This window comes from Manacus vitellinus, unplaced genomic scaffold (genome assembly GCF_001715985.3).
Source record: "Manacus vitellinus isolate BGI_N305 unplaced genomic scaffold, ASM171598v3 scaffold_8_pilon, whole genome shotgun sequence".
In the NCBI taxonomy this organism is placed as follows: Eukaryota; Metazoa; Chordata; class Aves; order Passeriformes; family Pipridae; genus Manacus; species Manacus vitellinus.
Genome location: NW_021940864.1, coordinates 26,670,529 through 26,691,592, shown reverse-complemented (window position 1 = coordinate 26,691,592; position 21,064 = coordinate 26,670,529). Strand labels below are relative to the sequence as shown.

Here is a 21,064-nt window from a genome sequence, read left to right as displayed (position 1 = left end):
TTTATTGAGGCATAAATTTGTTAGGTTTAAAATCTAGAAAATTTTTAGCTGTACTGTGGCTTTGTCATTCCTCAGAGTTATAGAAGAGACTCCAACTATTACTCTAGCATGTGTGCAGATCTCTGTAGATAAGAATACACTTTTTCTGCTCTCAGCCTAGTTATCCATCACCAAAACCATTGTGCATCTAAGGAAATCTAGAGAAACCCACAGAATCAGCAATTTTATTTCTATTTAGACTTGATATTACCCTTTTAAACTTAGAAATGCCTCTGTTCTTTACAAATGAGTTTCAATATTAATGTGGAAGCAAGAGAGTCAACTGATACCTTGAACAGCCAGACTCCAAAGACATGCCTAAAAAAATCCTTCATTTTTTACACACCATGAATTGCAGAAATCTTAGTGATTTGTTACACATTTGTTACAGACTAAGATGTATAAATATATATATGTACATGTCTGTGTGTATAACCCAATGGTGAAGGCCCCATTTATCTCAGATGAAATAAGGGCAATGCTCTGAATCTCCTAAATACCATGTCTGTACTTTCACTGGTAGGATGATTGAGAGGTAAGAGCTCTCTTCCAAACTACTTATTCTTTTACAAGAATTCTCAAATTCAATAACAGAACCATTGAAAAACATTTTTTAATGCTTTATGGACTTTTGGTTATCCATTTGGCTGAATTGGAGAACTCCCAGTGTAACAGAAAAGAATCTGTCTGTAAAGTTACCTTGTTAGTAAAGGAGCCAGGTGGCTTACTGTCAAATGTGATCTTTCTAATGGCATATTCAGTTATGCTGGCTTCTTTTGCTTATATGGTACAATAAATAGCAATACATAATATTTCTCATTTGGAAAGCGATTTCATGCACAGACCCCATTTAAGAAACCTGCATTACTTTTATACTGAAACCTTAAGTGAGAGAATTTGCCAGAGATGACAGTGGAGTCCCAAAGCAATTACATCCAAAAGTTTAACATCGTCGTGGTATTGGAAGTGACTGTAGCAAAAGAGGACGAATTTTAAATATCTGTGAGAAACCAGCGCAGTGTATGATTGTCGCTTTGCCATACTCGGCGTTGGTAAACTCTGTCCGTGCACGTTGAGCCATCCGCAGGAGCACCTTGAACCCTAATGGAGACCGCCTTTCTCCGTCTGAAGGCAGCGATTTGAGCGCGTTAATACCCGTAAGAGTAGGAGAGAGAGCACTTGATTTTATGTTGTTGAAGTGACTTTAGCTCCAAACTAGCATTACTTGAGGAGTCGTATATTCACCCTGTGTGTGTGGTGTTAGGGAGCCCGGAGCAGTTAATTCGACGTATCCGCGGGAGCGCGGTGTTCCCCCCGGGGAAATGCGGGCTCCCGACGGACGCGCTCTCTATCCCTGCGGGCGTCGAGGTGTGAGACCTCCCCTCCTTTCCTCCCCCCCCCTCCCGTTCGCGGGAGCGCCCTACCTGCGGCGGGGCGGTGCAGGAAGGGGGCGGCGCGGCGGGGCGGCGGTTCCGGGCAACGTCGGCGGGCGCTGCGCGTTCCTCGCACCGGGACCGCCGCCCCGCCCATGGCCGCCCGCCAGGACCCCCTGCCCCCAGGTGAGGACCCCGCCGCGAGCCGGGCGGGCGGAGTGCACCAGGGGCGGTGGCGGCTCCCGGGGCCCCCACGGGTCCGGGACAGGCGCTGTGCGGGGCGCGGCCCGCCGCGACCACCTGCGGGCTAGTGTGACCCGGGGCCGCGGCTCAGGGGAGCCAGGTGAGGAGCGTAGCCCCGGCTGGGATAAAAAGAGTTTGCTGGTTGCTCCCTTCCCCCTCCGCACACGCTAATTAAGCGCGGTAATAATTTATCATGTGCTCTGCTGATGTGATTTAGTACAACCTGTCTTGTCAAGCCTGCTACAGTGCTTAGCGTGTAAGTTAGTTTGCGCTAGTTAGCCGCACGTTAAAAAGACACTTGTAAAAAGACATTTTCTTAGGATCCCAGAGTTTGGGTGGTTAGGAAGTCCACACATTTTAACTTACACAGCTAATGGAGCAAATGAATTGAGTACCTTATCTGAGGTGTGCCAGCATCACAGTTTTTCCCTACTTATCTGCTCAGACAGGGACAAAATATTGAGTAGTTAACAGTTAAAAAAACTGCACAAGTGCTGATGGCTAGGATTTTTTCAGAGAGCTGATTATTCTGATACAATTTGCCATATTTCCTCCTCTTACTAAAATCTGAAATTGAGGTGCTTCTAGTCAAAGAACCATTATTGATTTGAGTTACAGGGTTTTCATCTTTATTAACAACATTAGTATTAGGGTGATAACTTTGTTTAAGTTGTATGAAGTTGAACTATTAATGTGTGTGCCCAGCCTTGGTGTGAAAGGGGTCTCTTTTTGTGCATGGTTGAACTACCCAGCTATGGTCCACCTTATATGTTTCACTCACTGCTGATAGTGTCAAGGCTGTGTTGCAAGGAAAAAACTAACGGGGGGGAATTCCATCTGTGCTACATAGTGCTTTGTGAATCCCCTCTGCTTAAAGGTCAAAATGCTGAGGTCTATGAAGCTCACCTTCAGGCTTCCTTCCAATGCAAAGATGAAAAGCAGATACAGAATTGACAAACTGTTCGTGCTGGTAAGTGCACAGCACTGCATCCCCATTGGAGTAGCAGTGTTGAACAGAGAGCAATGGTGGGCATTGGTACAAGTCGGCTGCTCTTCGTGCAGACTGGTTATACTGGATGGGCCCAGGCAGAGCTGTAGCAGCCGCTGGGCAGTGTGCAGGTGCAACAGTGTGCAAGCAGAAATGAACCTTGGAAGCAACCATCGAACCTGGCTTATGACTGTCCGAGACAATTTGCATGTGCTGATTTACGTCCATCTGAGTCAACTCACTTGTGGTTCCCTGTAGAAGAGTGGGGAAGTAAATGTAGGCCAGTGGCTGTGTGCTGTCAGTGGGGAGTACGGTGATAGTGATTTTTTTGCGGGATTCCAGGTAATTGTATGAAGCTGTCTGTGAAAGTAACTGTGAAATCAGACAATATGCACTGAATAGTCAGTCAGATGATACCTTCATTTCCTGTTGGCCTTTCAGCATGCAAAACTGTGGATGGTTTACATTTGAGATAAACAGAGAACATTCCTCCCTGCTGCTTTGTGCACCTGTGCCCAGCTATATGACATGAGCTGCAGAATGTTGTGCGAGATATATGTGGGAAAGAGAGAGGGGACATGGCATTTTAACTGTGTTACTCACAATTAAATATTAAGTCTGGTTTTCAGATTATCTGCTTACTATCAGTGGCCAACAAGACCACAGTGAATCATCTGCAGCCCAGTATGTTGAGTCTTTAATCTTAGGTATAAATATTCATAAACATACATACCACTTATAGAAAATGTTTGGACTTGGTTGTACTCTGCAACCTAAAAAACATTGAAGTCATTGTTCATCATGAAGAACTGTAAAAAAAGGGAAGAAGTTAAGGTATAGGAAAAGAAACAGAGTTTTAAAATATTTTTCAGAGTGGATACTAAGCAAGAAAGATGCAGAGTCATAGATTCATGTGAGTGTGTTTCTGAGTGAACCTAGAAAGCAGGAGTCAAAGATACCACATGGGACCCCATCACCTCTTGTAGAGACATCCTGGAGTTTGTCCAGTCCTTGTTTCAAATGCCGGTATTCTCGGAGCTTCTCCCATTTTTTCAGTGCTTCCCTCTGGATCATAGAAAGTGAGTTACCAGTGCCATAATGTACCTTAGTCATATCTTGGAGGTGTAACAGAGGATAGGGGATGAAGCTCTTACCATAGCTACATAGCCAGCAAGGTTCATGGGCATTCTATGGGGTCTGCTTTCATCTGCCTCAAGGCTCCTCTTACATTGGTTGCATGCTTTGCCATTGGGTTTGAATGGAAAAACAGGGAGACTAGGGATGCCTGGGTTGGCCTTCTTGCCTAGAGCCTTTGGTTGCCACTGCTTCATTGTTTTCAGCTTTCCTTTACAGTGTGGGCTTCTCTTTGCCCCAGCTTCCTTTCCAGTTCCTCTGCAGCTTTCAACTACAGTTCCCACAAAGAATCTCCATTTTTGGCCCTACTTTTGTGCAATGTCTTATGACAACTTATTGTATTTTCTTATATCCCGCTGACTCTCATCCTCTCTGCATTTGAATTCGGAAGTTTATGTGCTTCAGTTTGTGCTGACTCTTGCTATCGGGGAAGGCTTTATCCAGATCATTCTGTTAATATCATGTTTCTGGAGCAGGGATTTCATATTTACCAAAAGGGGCATGTGTGACAAGAATATAGGGTTTTGGTAGGGTTTTTTTTTTCCTCTTTTGCATATGGCTTCCTAAACTGCAGTGTGAACAATGCTCATCTGAAATTTCAGTCTCCTGCCTTTTCAAAACATTCAGTGTGTCTCTGTGCAAAGACTGTGCTCAAGCCTTGTCGTCTGACCCCTTTGATCACGTGCCACTTGCCTGGACAACGCCTGTGGATTTCCTGTGGGCTCTAGTGCTGAGAAAGGCTCTGCCTGGCATCACAGAGAGGAGCTGGGCACCACACTGGACACCCAGCAACTGCTGCTGGTGAGGCTGCCTCACAGAAGCAGGAGGGAGAACAGCTCTATCCCACTGCTGCCACCTTTTTTATTTTCAATATATTGGACTGTCTTGCATTTTTTACACTTTAGCTTGTTCTATTGTGTTGAGTAGATTTGTAGCAGTGGGTTCCAAAATAAAATTATGCTAAATTTGAGTTGGTTAGAATAATGTCTGTGTAACTTCTGTACTATTTTGGGGTTCAGTGTTTCTACTGTTCATTTTATAGTTAATTTTTTGGACTGCGTTCTAAATGCATTACTTTTTATATATGGGAGGAGGTAATTGCCAAATATTGATTCCAATCACCTCTTACTGGTTGCACCTGAAAACTTTTAATGTGTACTTGTAGTAAGTATAAGGACTTTGAGTGAGAGTGACAAAAATGGAATGACGATCTTACTACATAATTTAAAATGCTTTTCAATTTTTGAGAACATTGATACTTATCATCAGAAGACATTTTTCGAAAATATGACAGGAGGATGTTAAATTACAGGAGTGGTTTTCTGAATCCTGACTTCTGTATAAGATTGTTTTAGATTCTCTGTGCACTTGTGGCAAGTACCTCCCTATTATTTGTCAGTGTAGCCACTGATGCAGAGGGGTTGACAGTTCATGATTCACCTGCAGGTACTTTGAAGACTTATTTTTTGTATTCCTTTGATGTTCATATAGTTGAAGTTTATTATTCTATTTTACACAAATAATATTTTCCTCAAATATGTTTTTTAATTAGGTTACTACAATCCGCTGTTTGTAATAGTATTAATTTTTGTTGTAGTGGGTATGTTTCCTGTTTGAATTATTTCTTTGAGGAGAAAATGGAGTGCTGTCACTGGAAGAACAGAACTCAGCTTTTAGAAAATTTACTAGCTTTTGTTCTTTATTACTGAATTGTTTTGTGATTTTTTTTTTTTTTAGCTAAAAATAGTTTTCATGTAAGTCTTTTTTTTGTTAGCTTAGAGTTGGGTTTTGTTGTTGCATGTAGTTTCTCGTCTATGTGCTCTGACATTTTCCAGTTTGTCATGTTTTCTTGTGGAAATGTAATGACATAATGCATGTAATGGCTGCATAGTTGTGCTTTATCTTGGTCAGACAAAGAAGCAAAATATGAATTGGCAGACAGAAATACTTTGATGATTATGTAGTGATAAAGCTTTCTTATTACAGCAGATCATGCAGCAAAAGAGCCAGTGGAGGATACAGATCCAAGCACTCTTTCCTTAACAATGGTATGTGTTTCTGGTCTAATACTGTTCAAATTATTATAGCTCTCTATGGTTATGTAATGCAGAAGTGAGGTAAAAACGTTCAAGGATGCTAACTCTAAACAAGGATTTTGCTTATCTGTATGATTGCATAAACGAATTTTAATTTACTAACCTTGTGCAGTTAAAGTGTAAATAAAAATACCAGTCAGTGCATCAGCTGAATTGGATGGTGTCAGCAGAGCTGTCCATGGGATAGCCTCCAGAGGCTACCATAGTGCCATCTTTTTAATTTAAAAAACTCCCAAGAACCGAGAAAAATTGGTGCTGACATTCTTCTGTCTATATAGTTTGGAGGGATAAGAAAACCCACCTAGGACCTATAATTTCAATTGTACTAAGCTGTTATTCCTTCCTGTGCCGGATGAGTTGAACTCGTGGAAAGGTAGTACCAAAGAGCAGTGCCTTTGGCAGGCACGGGTGAACCTAGGGAGGGACCAAACAGAGCCCTCTAGTGCTTACTGGCAGAGGAACATCGCTTAGGACAAGTGTCTTAGGATATCGAGCATGCCAGTCTTATGCTGAGGTAGGAGTATATCTGCTGGGGTAGAAGTAATATGAATTCTATGAAGTCTTTTAAATGTGGAGGTTTATTTTGTTTTTGGTTGGAGGTTTTTTGTTTGTTTTTTTTTGGGGGGGGGATTTTTTTCTTTGTTTGTTTGGTGTTGTTTTTTTAGTGTTGCTATGGATTATTTATTCTGGGGGAAAATTTACAGTGGCATGTACCCCAGGGAAGACAATTGTCAAATGTAGTTATGTAAACAGATTGAAATGCATTAGTTTATTTTATGAATGGCAAGTGAGCAAATTATTACTTTGTCTTGGTGTTTTCTTCCCATTTTGAAGCTTTGCAACAGGGACTCTGCAGGAAACTCTGAAAATTTCACTAGTACTTAAATGCTGAGGCTGCACTGCTATCCATTATTGCAGTATGTTTATTTGCATTTTTGCTTGCAGGTTTTAATAAAAACTATAGACTTGTCTTTGTTTTTGTGGACTGACTAAATTAGATACTGTATTTTGCTAAGGAGATTTTTTTTTAAAGGTGAGGGAAAGTTGCTATGTCTGAGACATGAAGTTTCTTTAACACACAACCCCACCATAAAAGATCTTTTAATCCATTTACTTGGTTATGAGCTTCTTTAAAAGCCTCACCTACTTTTGCATAAGGGTGAGGGTCATAGGGAAGGAGGTAGATTTCAGGCATAATAGTAAGTTATAACATGCCCAGAAATCAGTAACTATCTCCTTAGACTCAGTAACAATAATTTTCTATTGCATCTTAATTAACTATTTAAGTTTAGAAAAGAAGGGGCAAATATTTCTTTCTTTTTTTTCCCCAATACAATAATTTATCAAAAGCTCCTATCTGCTAAAAAAGCATTTTAAATCATCTCTGTTCCTCCTGGTATGCCTTACCTTTTCAAGATTATCTTGCTACTTAAGTGCAAAATTTCTTTCCCAATCTCTGCTATTTCACTAGAAAGTAATACATTTAAAAATACTGTAGCAACACAGCAATCTCTATTACTTTTGCATGTGCTAATCAAAATTGCTAGTAGCATCTCAGTTACCACGTAAGTAGTGTTACTCTATCTGATGGTGAACACATCAACTAGTAGCAACTTAAGTGATGCAACTATAATTACACGATTTTATATGCTCTTTCTCCAGCACAATTACATTTGAAATAACAAGTATCTGTGTTTCTTGCCTTTTTGTGACAGACTGAAAAATATCCTGTCCAAGACACAGGAGTACCTAAAGGTAAGTATTGTGACTTCTGTCTATTCAGGTGTCCTAGATATGTGTCGTTACGTGCAATAAAACCGGTGGTGTTATCCAAAGATTGAAACACTCATACTTTTTCCTAGATGTGTGTTTTAAATGTAATGTCCTCTTCTGTATTTTTAAAGTCAATTTGGTGTGTATATTTAACTTCTGAAATATCCTTCCAAAGTTTAGTTTTGATCTAAAAATCAGTCTAAAACTATCATCAGAAGATCTGGGTTCTCAGTCTGGAAGGAAAATACTTTGAAGAACAGTGCTTAGACAACAGATGGTAGAGACATCATTGTGTTAGAAGGTGGCTTTGAAGAGGTTACCAGTGCTTTCAGGTTGGCAGAAATAATAAATCAAGAAATACCCTTCAGGTCTTTTGCTTCTGATTGCATTCTCAGCCTTATAACCAAGCAACTCTTCGTGCCATCCTTTGCCTTCAGTAGATGTTAATACCATCTACTTGGGACCCTACTATTAGGTCAACTCTTTACAGGTTGTTGCCTCTCCTCACTGAAAATGCAGAAAGGGAGGGCAGGTTCTGTATTGCACTGAAGTAAATTACATGGATTACACAGTGTGAATATCCCCTTTATGGTTTCCTTGACATGTGAGGTGGTTTTTTTTGTCATTCCAGGCTTCACCACTGGGCTTTGTCCAGGGAATGCCTGGGCAGGGGCTCAGTTGAGAAGGCCTCTGCAGATAGTGTGTCTCTGTCCTGTGTTGCACAGCAGGTCTGCAACGGGACAGACACAGAAAACTAAGCAGGAGCTAGTCACAATGGAAACTTTTGTTGAGGAGTGTGAGCAGTATATGACTGGGTTTAGAGAAAGGTCAGAGGTTATTTTGGGGACTTAAAGAAGCCAGCTAGAGGAAATGAGCATCTTTTCAGAAGTGATGCTCAGTAAGGAAGTATAACACAGGATGAAGACTTTGAAATCATAAACTGCTTTCTCCTTATTTGCAGCAGGTGGTTTGGTCATTCAAAATTGTTTTTTAGCACTAAAGCAATTACACTGTAGCATTCTTTTCCATGTCCTGTTTTTTATTTCACCCATGACATTAGGTTCTCCTCAAAATTAATTAGATAATTCCTAAATTTTAAATTTGTCAAAGTGGTTTGAAATCTGAAATTGCATGTTTTAAATGCATTTAATTTAAAAAGGAAAGTTAAGACGTAAGTAGAAATGTCAGCATGAAAGGAAGTGAACACAGTTTATATTTAGTTTTAGTTTCAGCTTCCTCTTGCTACGTGTAAGAAGATGGAAGTACTAATATAAAAATATAGCTTGACATTCCCCCTTTGTAGTTGAAAGTGATACAAATTCCTCTTAATATTCCATTCATTTCCATTATTTCAATTTTTTTTCTGAGAATGACTTTTCATAACTATTTCTGTAAAAATACAGACTTAGAAATATGAACCTGTGAGATAAAAGGCATAACAGATGTGTAGGTCTGATTCTGTGTAACACACAATTATGTTTGCTTCAGATGTAATGTTTGATCAGACAGTACATTGGTGAGAGTGACTGTTGCTTTTAGAGCTCAATTAATTAATGGGCCATTTTGAGTCCATAATTTATTAAAGTTCTTGGCACCCTCTACTGATTATGAAATAAAGGGGAGATATGGGAACTTTTTATCTTGCAGGGGTAGTCTTAATGCTTATCATGATTTGATTATAATTCAACCTTCACTCAAATTTAGACCAAATTTCACACGTACTGTTTCCACAAATTTGATGCCCATGCTCTTCATATTCAGACAGACTTTTTTTTTTTCATTTTGTTTTTTTTTTGTCATTGTTTCTGGGCCTACAGTAATAAAGAATAACTATAAGCCTTACTAAACATTGACCCTGCTAGGGGTGAAATACTATTTGGCTTTAAGTTTCAACAGTCTTATAAATCCAGAAAAAGAGGAAAATAATGATTTTGGGTTTTTTTCTTGCAAGTGTAAGTGATTCAGATAAATTTATTGAGTGAGATAAGGAAATGTGTCTTCTTTCTGTTATCTGATGATTGATAAAGCTAATAGATATTCTTTAATGAGATCTTACCACTAGGCAAACAGCAAATGGAAATGTACCAGCACTACAAATGTAGTCAGCACCATGGAGCATTCATTTGTGTAAAAACATGTGGAATATAACCTCTTTTAAGCTTGTATTAATGGTTGGTTAGCATCTGACCCACGGGAATGATGGAAATGGTGTGATGAGTAGGACCTTATTAATCATGCTGAGTGGAATTTGTCTATTTGCACAAGGTTCACAAAGGGTTTATGTATCCCTTCTGTCCCATTTTGAGGGCTGAAGTGATGCCTGAAAGGTTAATAGAGTTTGTGCTGTAATGGGGAATGCCGTGCTTTTCAGTGGAGTCTCAGGCAGTTGATAAACACACTTTGAAATGGATTATTTCAGTGCTTCAGAAAATTCCTGTGCAGTAGAAATAAGCAGGACGAGCCCAGTTCACAAAGGGGCAGAATAAAAAGTAATTATTTATGTGGTATATATTTAAACAACTGTCACTGTGTGATGAGAAAAGCAAAACAAAAACTATAGTGACTTGTGATAATCATCCTCAGCCTACTTTGATGTATTTATCCTGTAGTCAGCTTTCTGAAAGAAGAACATGACTCTTGCTTTAAAAGTAGTGTGGTGTTTGTTTAGAAAATAACTGCTACTCTAATAGCTAATCTCTGCAAGGATTATATTTCTTTGCACAGTCATGCTCTGCATTATTGTTACAATCTCTGCTGATTTAATATTTTCATCTTTTAATCTAGCAATTTCCAGTGCTTGATCATGATATGGAGTTAAATTTTGTGTGTTAGACACCTATAATTTATGTTTGATAGTCTTACTATTTAAATTTGTATTTGAGTGGAAGACCAGTGTTTCACACTCTTTGTCTTAGATGAAGAATACCTTACAGATCAAGTTACATTGGAAATTGCATCTGTGAACATCAAGACCCTTACACCAGATTCTAGCCTAATCCAACAGGTAAGAAAAATGATACTTGAATATGAAATAAGTTATTGCTCTTAGATTAAGTATTTTAACAAATAAATATATTTTCAGATTGTATCTGGAGAGCACAGAATTACTCAGTAAAAGAGACCAGAAATAGGCTCTCTTTCCAAGCGTTCAATGAAGTGAGTTTTTTGTGGAGAAAAGCAGAAGAAAGGTTATTTTATCATTAACATACACTTTTTAGTTTAAATAGGTTTTGATTAGTGTGTAGATGCTCTGAAGAAGAGACAGCAAATAGTTAAGGCTTTGTCATGCATGCTGTCCCTCTTTCCTGTTGAAAATAGAGCCAGGGCAGAGAATAAGTGAAGAAGTAAGGAATCCTAGGTTTTGCCCTTAGGGAGGCATTTGACCATTTTGCTTTGATTTTGGGACACTGCTCTTCCCATAGTTGAAACACCCTCCATTATTTGTGACATCTTACATTGCCATAGAATGGACAATACTGAGTGACTCCCATGCTCCATGGTTATCATATTTCAAGTGAATGTTATTTGCTGAATTTCAAATTGATTCTCTTTGGGTTGAGCAGAAAACTTGGAGAAGAGAAATGAATGAGCATTTTCCAGCGAGACGAAGAATTAAAAGGAGTTCCTTATGCCAGAGTCCCAGCTGAATTTCATCAGAAACAAACATGGGTTTGGTATGCATTTCACAGATGATGGAGGTAACGGTTCATTCCCATCATCAAGAAGAGAGCATTTATTGACAGCTTAGAATCACTATAAAGATAATTCAGTGTATCAGGGTGTTAATGATTCCACAGAGCTGGAAAACTTTCTGCTTACCTTCAGACTGTGCTTAGGTTTATGGTTTTGATTAGATCCATAGAGGTTGAGGATCTTCACTGTGGGCTTAAAAATGCCTTCATTTCATGGGCAGTAACACTACATTGTCTTATTGCAATTACATTACAAGAAAATTATCTTGAATAAACCCGAGTGCATCTGACTTGATAAAAGTGGATAATGACTGATTGGTAAAAATATGAATTTTGAAAACAGATGTATGGCACAGGTAAGTCTCCCTGCTTTACTTTGTACATTTTGCCATACTGCCCACTCTTGTTAATTTTTTTATCACAAGACGTGTATAATGACATAAAGGCATTTAGGCATCAGCTTTCACAATACAGTTTGAACTTTCATGAGTTCATAAAGTCCAAGAAATGTTACTGAAGGTCAGGATAGCAACTAAGTGAACAGCATCTGCTTTTTTTTTTTTTTATAATTTGCTTATTTGTGTCTTTTGAAGTAGATCTCTGGGGAGGCTGAGCTGTTCTGGGAAGTTCATCTTTCTCCCAGTGGGTTATCCTTCTGGGAGTTTGCTCCTCAGGGCTCAGTAATAATATTCTGCTTTTTTAAGGAATTTGTGGGAGTGGAGACAATGACTATAATCAGGATCTTTATATTTAGTTTTTCTTAAACTTTGAGTGCTCACGTGTTGCCATGAAGGCCAACTTTAAGTTAAAAAGCATTGTCCAGGTAAAGCTGTCATGGAGCCAGTGGAAAAGTAAACTAGTAGAAGATAATGGCAACGCTTATCCTGTTGCAATTGGCAAGTGCAGTGTTAGATCTCTCTTCAGCAGAGAGCAGACATTTTGATGTTGCATGTGTGATCTTGACGTTTTCAAGGAATAAAGAAATGCTGAAAATAGTATGCAAATTTTTCCTTTGTGAACATATGCAAGTTCACCAAAACAAATGGAAGTGCCTATATTCTATTTTTAATGGATTTCTTAGTAAAGAGGGTGTAGCAGGTAGGAATAGAGTATCTTATTACACCATATTTTTACCCATATAATGACTTGTGTTTGCATGCACAACTTGCAAAATGTTAAGAAGCCTGCTGTGATAGTTTTGGAAGAATGACGCAATACAAAAAAATCAACAATACTTTGCTGCAGCTATCTAAGGGGAAAATCCCCTTCTGCTTTCATCTTTAAATCCTCAACAGAGGAAAGCTATTTCACCTGGCTCCACACCCACATAGTTAAAATAAGGGGAGTTGCAGTTTCCCACAGTTCTAGGATCAAGGGCTGTCTTCCAGTTTTTAGTTGTTGCTAAGTAGTTGAATTTTAAGGTTGCAACGTGTGTTACAGTCTTAAGTTGCTAAGAAATTTCATTATGTTTAATTAGCAAGCGAAAAACCACTGGGGGAATGTTTACTTCTAACAGGAGGAGGGTTAGATCTGAGCCAGCAGAAATGTTCAAATCAACATGTTGCCTAAAAAAGCTTCCTATGTGTGTAAAGAAGTTTGTAAAAAAAGCTCCCCCACTTTTCCTGGATCAGTGAAACAATCCCTCACTACTGCATTCAACAGGCAAAATCCTTGTTTTTTTCTCATTACAAAACATTTAAAAATATTTAGTCAAACCATATAAATTGTTCCACAGCTGTTGAGGATTAAGAACAAATTATTCAAAAGATATAATGCTATAGCATATCGTGACATTGTTCAGTGAATACAATCAACAGGGTAGTTCTGTGAGCCAAAGCATGGAAATCCTGTCTGAGAAGACTGCAGATTGTCAGGAATTCCTCAGAACATTATATATTCCCTGTCTGACTTTAAAAGAATCCCAAGCTACTTGTAAGTAATCTCTTGCCAGTTGCAAATTAGCCAAATAGCTATTCTGGTATCAAGTACATTGTTTTATTTTGATTTATATTTGTTTTCTGCTTTGTAGCCAGAAGACAAAGACACGCAAAACCATACTGACGAATCACTTTCAGGTAACGTGTCAGCTTTCTTGTTCTACATATTTTATTCATAGATTTCCTTTGAAAGTACTTTATTAAAAATTGCTATTTGTCATAACCAAGAACTGCCTGAGTAACTAGTATTAGTGGACCTCATTTCATGACCTGTGTCATTTACAGCTTCCCCTTTGTTCTGAGAGGTTGGTGATCAATAATGCAGACCATACAAAATGTGTAACTTGGGCTTTTCAAATGTATGTAGTACATATACTTTTAGAAGTGATCTGTAAATAGCTGTTGGGAGAGAGCAAGAGCTGGCAGTAGGCTGTGGGGGCTTATCCCATAACTGTATGAGCTCTGCTGTGGGAGGGGTGTGTATGTGTATGACATACAGTTCTCTCAGTCTAACAGTGAGAAACTGAAAGTTTTCTATTAGTAAAAGAAGCTTGTCCTATCATGTAGCATCAGGATCATGCAATTAGTTGGGTAGGTCAGTCATTTGCTTGTCAGTGTCTAACACGGGGCATCTTAGAAAAGCAGGATTCTTTTTGATGCTTTTGATAGTCTTGCAGATGGTATAGCACAAGAAGCAGGTTGGTTTAGTTTTGTTTACTTATAACTGTGCCCTTTTACAGGGGTGTTTTCTTTACCTCTTCTTCCCTGCTTTTATTGGAGGATAAAACTTAGTCTGGAATCCCTGCCAGAGTAAATAAGATGAAATTCAGATAGGGTGCTCTCCTGCCCTTTTTGCTCAGCTAGAACTTTGATTGGATTATACTCATTTTGCCTTGTTTGCATAAGTAAATGTTGGTATGAATGAGGCAAGAAAATTTTGTCTCACTTCAGCAAGAGCTTAGGGTGCACAAGAAGAACAGAAGAGTTAACATACATATTTCTCTAGAGAACAGCTGTAAGGCCTGTGGAATACCTGTGAGCAAACATGTCACCAGAACACGTTTACCCTTAACAGGGAATCTGAGCATTTGTATGAAGTTATGTGTCTGCAGCACTGTTGTTGCTGCGTGTCCTAACTTGTTGAAAACTCCAGAAGTTGTTTTTGGCCTGCTAAAAAAGCAGCCTGATGAGCAGTTTTACAAAAATAACAATAGCCCGTTCTTTCCTTAAAAACAAAATACAAAGTGCATGCAGACACTGCATTCAGCTCACTATTTGATGGTCTTTCTGGACTTTTCACACCATCTGACAAAAATTACTGCAAATAAATTAATAATAATTAAAAAAAAAAACAAACACAAAACCCCACAAACAAACCACCTTAACAGATGCTGTTGTCTGTATGAGTAGATGACACTAAGTACCAGATTTGTCCTTTGCCAGAGATACAGCTCAGGCTTCTGATCCAGCACTTGTAAATTGTGTGTCACTGTTTTCTGTTGTTCTTAATCAATGTTTTGATTAATAGCAGCCCCTTTTTGAAAAAGTCTCATCCCAAGTAGGACTAGTTACTTCCCTATTTAAAGCTGTACAGTGAGGCTGGAGTACAGAAGCTTTAGAAAATGCTTCTAGAATGTGTCCATTTGGAGAGATCAAATTCTCCCTGCTTTCAAAAAGGAGCAGGGAGAGTTAACGTCATATCTGCAGCCAAAATGCTGATTCCATGTCCTACATCACTGCAGTGTTAAAGGTTTTGGTATTAGTGTTTAACTAGAAGTATGACTAGCACTGGATTCCACATGCTTTTATGGGCTATAAATATATATATTTGGTCTGACAACACCACATTGTTCACAGCGCTGCAGAGATACTGAATGTTGTGCGTAGGAGACCTCTAAATGATGATTTTTGGTATTTGATGCAGATTTTAGAACATATCACCACCTCCTTCCAGCAACTTGATATTTTTATTTTTCTCACGCATTGAAGAGTATGCACTTTATTCCTTTCCATAATGCACATTTCAAATGGGCTTCCTTGGTAGAATAGGGACAGCTTTTATTGTAGGAGCCCTTACAAAGCAAAGGAATGTTTAGCACTTTTTCATTGTGCTAAAGTACTAGGTGTTTGGAACTGTCAGAAGAGATTCTTGTGGGGCACGTATTTCATGTTGCTATGAAGGGAGCAGATCAGAAATGCAAAACCTTTTCCTTTATCCTACAACATGTATGCAAGATGCACGAAATGCATGCATAATCCTGTTGGTGATGTAGGCAGGAATTATGGCAAATTCGAGGAAGCAACATAGTTCCAAAAACACAAAAATGGAATATCCTAGCCCACACACTGCATTGAATCCCATGTCTTTTCTATAAAAGTATAAATATGGTGCTTTCAAAATTACTGTCCTTTTGATTAAAGCCACTGAGCATAGTGAAGAGAGAAGTTTTAGAAAGTTAATGTCATGAGTTCTTCATAAGGAAAGGCATTGCATGTCACTGTTCTGACTTCTTCAGAAGTGATTCACAGGAACATAATATTCTTCAACCATTTATGCTTTTAACTTTTAGTTCCCGGTGAAACCACAGCAATAGATCTTAACTTCTCCTCATGTAATGGTTTTCACTGCAGATCTCAAGAAAACCTGCAAGGAAAATGTCACCTGCTCCCTGTGCTTATTCCGTGCACCAACCATCAGTGACATGCTCAATGATGAGGACTTGTTGTACACAGTGAGGCTAAAGCTGGATCCCTGCCACCCAACAGTGAAAAACTGGAGAAATTTAGCAAGCAAATGGGGGATGACTTATGATGAATTGTGTTTCCTTGAACAAAAGCCCCAGAGTCCCACCTTGGAGTTCTTGCTACGGAATAGTGACCGGACTGTGGAACAGCTGATTGATCTCTGTAAATTTTATAAGAGAATTGATGTTGTGAAAGTGCTGCTGAAATGGGTGGAGGAGGAATGGCCCAAGAGAGGGAACAGAACTTACCAGAATGACTTCTAGGTCAAAGAAAGTTGTCAGTCTGTACATGTTAAATGCTGGGACTAGCTGCCACTAATACATTGGAAGTTTCCCTTGCAAGAGAGAGAAAGCCTGTACTGACAGTTTGTATACTGTGTAAGCCTTATCTACTGTATACACATATGTATGCTCTGTACCCTCAGGGTTGCAAAGATAGTATTCCAAAAGGAGAGGGAATCATCCAGGTTGTGTTCTTGAACCTACAAATTCCTTCAGCTTCTTTGCTGCTGTTGGTAGGCTTCCTAAGCAGAAGAGGATTGAAAAAGCCAGACTGCTGGTTTTACTGCAGCAGTTGTGAACCATGTCAGCTGTGTTCTGTTGCTATTGGGAAAGCCACAATTAGAAGGCAAGTCTCTTGGCCTTTCTGGTAACCCTTTCACAGTTTTGTCTCTTCTACCTAGTAGAAGATGAGGTGTATTTTTTTTCATTTTTTGGGTTTTTTTTAAGCTTTGTGATGCTGTTTTTGGCACAGGAACACCTCAGCGTTCCAAGCAGCAATTTGGATTTGCATGTTACAATTAATTCAATGTTTCAACATCACATTTGAGCAAGTTAAGCTTTAAGTCTCTTTTATAAACAAGAATATATTTGCCCTATGAAGAAATCATGCAATTCAGAGAGACTTTCCAACCCATAATCTCTAGGGGTAAAAAAAAACTAATTAAAATGCTCTATACTTAAAATTATTTTCCAAAGTTTTGAAGACAGTGTATACTCTGAGTGCAGGTATCAAATGCCTCTCACTTTCCAGTGTGAGAGGCTGTGTAAGCCTTATCACTCACAGGGTATCGTTAGTATTGACTATAACTTCCCTTTTCACAGGCTGTGGTTTTCTTCACAGTCCTGTGGGTTGACCTACTTTCTGCCCCACACCAAGGTAGTTGCACACCTGTGTGAAACTAGCACTGTGTATTGATTAGAGCCACTCTAATGGGAAATTACCAGGTGAATTCACCTACAGTCCAGGTGGATGGTTATTAAAGCACTTACAAGTGGTTTAGACTGATGTTTTTCAAAGGATTTTGATACTCTGAATTACACTGTTTACAATTTAAGTATTTCAGAAATTGGTCTTTTTCCTACCATTCTTCTGACATCTCAGACAATACTAGTATGTACATAGGTGTATATACCAAAGCACTGGTGAATGGTATGTCAAGACATGGGGTAAAACTAGAATGGGTTGCAGGTTGATACGCTGATTACTTTTCTCTAGTAGAAATAATAAGAATTAGTAGCAAAGCTGAGGGAAGTCTAATGCTGTATACTGACTTTCTTATTGTAAGAGAATGAAAAAGAACCTCTAGTAATACTTTACTGTAAATGCTGAGTGATATGGTTAACAGAGGGGCTGGAAGTAAAGATGAACATTTTCAGTGTCAGGCATTAGTTCTGGGGTGGCATAAATTAAGTTTATGTTAGTGACTTCCAGAAGCTGAAAATCTTGTTTCAAGGTGAAAAGAGTGACCTAAATTTGAGGTTTGAATTTTTTAGAAAAGTCTGGAATTTTTAATAACTTTTTTTTAATGATTCCTCAAAAAAGCTGCACCTGTTTAGAACTCTTTAGTTTTCTATCTGTATTTTAAGGAGGAAGTCGTACTGCTGTATCTTGTTGGGGCTGCAATTCATATGTTTTGCATTCCTCTTCCAGGTACTGGGGTTTCCTGATAGATGTCTGTTAACTCTAACTTTTGCAAATAATCTTCTGTCCTAAGTTAATGCTCCAGATTCAGCTTCGAGGACTATTGTTGTGGCTGGGCTCTTTGCTATTTTCAGTTCCTACAGAGGTATCCACTGCCTACATGCAAACAGCTCATAATGCAGCTTGTCCAACAAAATCCCCATACCCTGGGCCAACTGCATGCATGATTCAGGATTGTATGTCTGTGTGTTAAGTTTTTCCTCTGAGTGATGAGTGCTGGCATGTATGCCAAAGGCTCTTCCCTCCCATAACTTACCACAGCTATATGTGCGTGGTATTATAATATGCTTTGCTTTGGTAGATCCAGTCCAGCAAGGAGCTGGAACCCTCACCTAAGACTCAGAATGGGAATACAAAATGATGCAGCAGCATTCCTGAATCAATGTGTTCAACTGAAATCTACCCCTCTTCCCATTTCCTGGCTAAAACTTGTAAAATTTTTAAGAAATGATGATGTCTTCTGGAGATGAGCTGTGATCCCTCAAAGCTCTTGAAAACTCAATGTCAGCTGCAAGGATTCATGTTTAATGGAAATAAAGCTGCTTCTGAGAGTACATATGTGGATTCTGCATAAATTCAGCTCTGAAGGTTGAAAATATTAGCCTTAAACTGCACCACACACTGGATTTGTTAGTATACTTGAAATACTTTTCTTCCTCTTTGTATGTCGTAAATGGAGATGTACACACTTCTTTTTTTCTTAGTTTTATATCTTTTTACAAGATATTGGGTCTGAGTGTTCAGTTTATTCTTATATCTTCTGTTATAATGTATACTATTTTTAAAGAAATATAGATTGTCAATGTTTTACTTTATTGTTTTTGTTTTTATTACAGCTAGGAACACAGCTGTTTTCTTTCTCACCAGTCACCTTGGAACCACTGAAGTATCAACTAGTTGTGGGGTGTAAAAAACGTCTTATATATGAAATTCATGACTCCTTAAAGCACTTATGTTTGCAAGAGGTACTGCTGTTCAAGAAAGGAAGATGCATTTTTTAATCTATTCCATATGAAAAATAAGTTAATTTTGGTAAGATGATAAAAAGAGAGGTTTATCTAGACACTTGCAGTGGAGTTACTAACTATAGAGAGGTATGAAACCTATAGTGGATGAACTTTCCCTAAATTAATAACCAGTAATGGACACTAAAAAGGCTCTAATAGGCTATCAGTTTTATTCTTTTATATCTTTCTCCTATTCCCATATGAGACCTGCTCTCCCTTCAGGGATTTCCAGTTTTTTGGCTGCTATTTCTGTGCCTGGAGGATTACTAATGGCCTCTCCCACCCACTTTAGCTTCTATGAAACTGCCCAAGCCCCTGTATTCTCTCATTCCTGCAGCTTTGTCTAAGACCTAATGAGCTTAATAACTGTTCTTCCAGGGCAAACTTCCAGTGCTGTGCTCCAGGAGCACCAAGTTTTGCTGTGGGGCATTCCCAGCAAAACAGTGACAGTGTTCAGTTGCCTCACTCACTGCATGCACTTCCTTTTTATCTGTGAGGAGGAATGCAGGGTGGATTTGGGACTGTCCTTTGGAAGCCTACTGTAAAGGATAGGGTAGTCAGCATGGCCCAAGATGCTTGCTTCAAAATAAGTTGTACAGCAACTGTAAACCAGACTTCTTCCCAAACCACTACTGAATGACGGAGATCTACAACTCTGCCTGGGCAGCACTTTGTGCAAGAGACTGCATGTTTTTCACTGTCTCAAACTGCCTCCCACAATTCCAAGTGAAGCTGTTAGCAAGAGGAAAAAAAAAAGTAAATTCTGATATATGGTTGTTTAAGTTAGGCTGACTTATGGCCAGCCATGGTTGGAAATTATTTGTCAGACAGCAGAATTGTTTAAACAAGGTCAAAGAAAGTGCATGGCATTTATAATAACTTACAGAACAGCCTGCTTGTGTAATTTTTGCAGCATATCATGTTCTTCTGTCCATGAAGGCAAAGCAATTCGTTATTCATAACTAATTTCAATATATTTTGTAAACTTTAAGTTTTGGGTCAGTTTTGGACAGAAGGACAGAGCACCATTAAATGATGACTTGGGCTTGTTACCTGTTTTGACAGCAAAGTGCTTTGTCTAGCCCCTGAGTTCAGCTAGTCTTGATTGCATGGCTATAGTCAGTTGGCCTTAAGTAGATAGGGAATGTATGGATCTACTGGTCAGACAGGCTGAATATAAGCAGCACTAAGAAGAACTTATTTGGAAAGGTGGAGTCTGTAGTATTTGGTTGCCTCTATTTTTGTCAAGGACTGGGACTGATTCCATCTTAAAAGAAACTGATCACAAAGAGAAGTTTGCAGCTTTGGGAAAGGTTTGCTGTACTTTTTACTAGGGGCAGAGGGGCAGTTAAACTACTGGACAGACTTACTAGCTTGTTCGATCTCTGCATTTTATGTTTGTAAAATGGTGATTCTTGATTTCAAAGGCAAGTCTTTTGGATAAATATGTATTTGTTATTGTGGTAATGAGAGTCGTGGGATTCTTAAATGTCAGAGAGAGCTGTGCAAGTCTTGTTATGACGGAATCAGCAAGGTTGGCTTTAGCCTTTTGGAACATGAAAGAATTGCTGTGTTGAATTTTTTTCAGGCTTTGTTTACTGGCCTTCACAGTGCGATGAAGATGAAGATTGAAATTGTAGAAGAGATGAGAAAGAAGTAGCTTCTATTATAAATGATTGGTGAGAAATAACATCTATGGTGTTAATGTACTCTTTCTTCTGATGTATATACAGAAATAGGTCCCATGACTGAAAATCTTAGTTAATTATCTCTTTCAACTTTTATTGAGGAATTCCAGAAACAAGGCCAAATGTTTTAGTAACTTGGATAATAAATGTGTTTCTGTGTATCTGTGTACAGCATGAGATAGATACACAATTTTACATAGCCACATTAATGGGCTTTTTTTTTTCCATTATGAGTTTGCTTCAAAATTACCCAGTGTTTAGTTTGGGAATGGTTTTTTGTCTTCAAAAATAACCAGAGTTTGATGTTGTTGGTAAAAGACATTTACCCAATTATAAAAATCCTTAACAGAAAGAGCCAGGATGAGA

General features: G+C 38.8%; 1 protein-coding gene across 1 annotated transcript; it reads left to right on the top strand.

Annotated features, from left to right (window-relative positions):
- The first annotated feature begins 1,361 nt into the window (after positions 1–1,361).
- EDARADD (EDAR associated death domain) lies at positions 1,362–17,788 on the top strand. Its single transcript, XM_018085025.2, has 6 exons — positions 1,362–1,755; positions 5,764–5,825; positions 7,589–7,628; positions 10,562–10,650; positions 13,368–13,413; positions 15,907–17,788. Exons 1-6 carry the CDS (start codon positions 1,362–1,364, stop codon positions 16,281–16,283), a joined length of 1,008 nt encoding a protein of 335 aa, XP_017940514.2. The 3' UTR covers positions 16,284–17,788.
- The last annotated feature ends 3,276 nt before the right edge of the window (positions 17,789–21,064 follow it).

What these genes read in the sequence shown, in the direction of transcription:
- EDARADD (XM_018085025.2), top strand. Translation starts at nt 1,362, where the DNA reads ATGCGGGCTCCCGACGGACGCGCTCTCTATCCCTGCGGGCGTCGAGGT. An exon ending in GCACTCTTTCCTTAACAATG is followed by an intron (nt 5,826 to 7,588) that starts GTATGTGTTTCT and finishes TTTTTGTGACAG; the next exon opens with ACTGAAAAATATCCTGTCCA. An exon ending in AGACACAGGAGTACCTAAAG is followed by an intron (nt 7,629 to 10,561) that starts GTAAGTATTGTG and finishes TCTTTGTCTTAG; the next exon opens with ATGAAGAATACCTTACAGAT.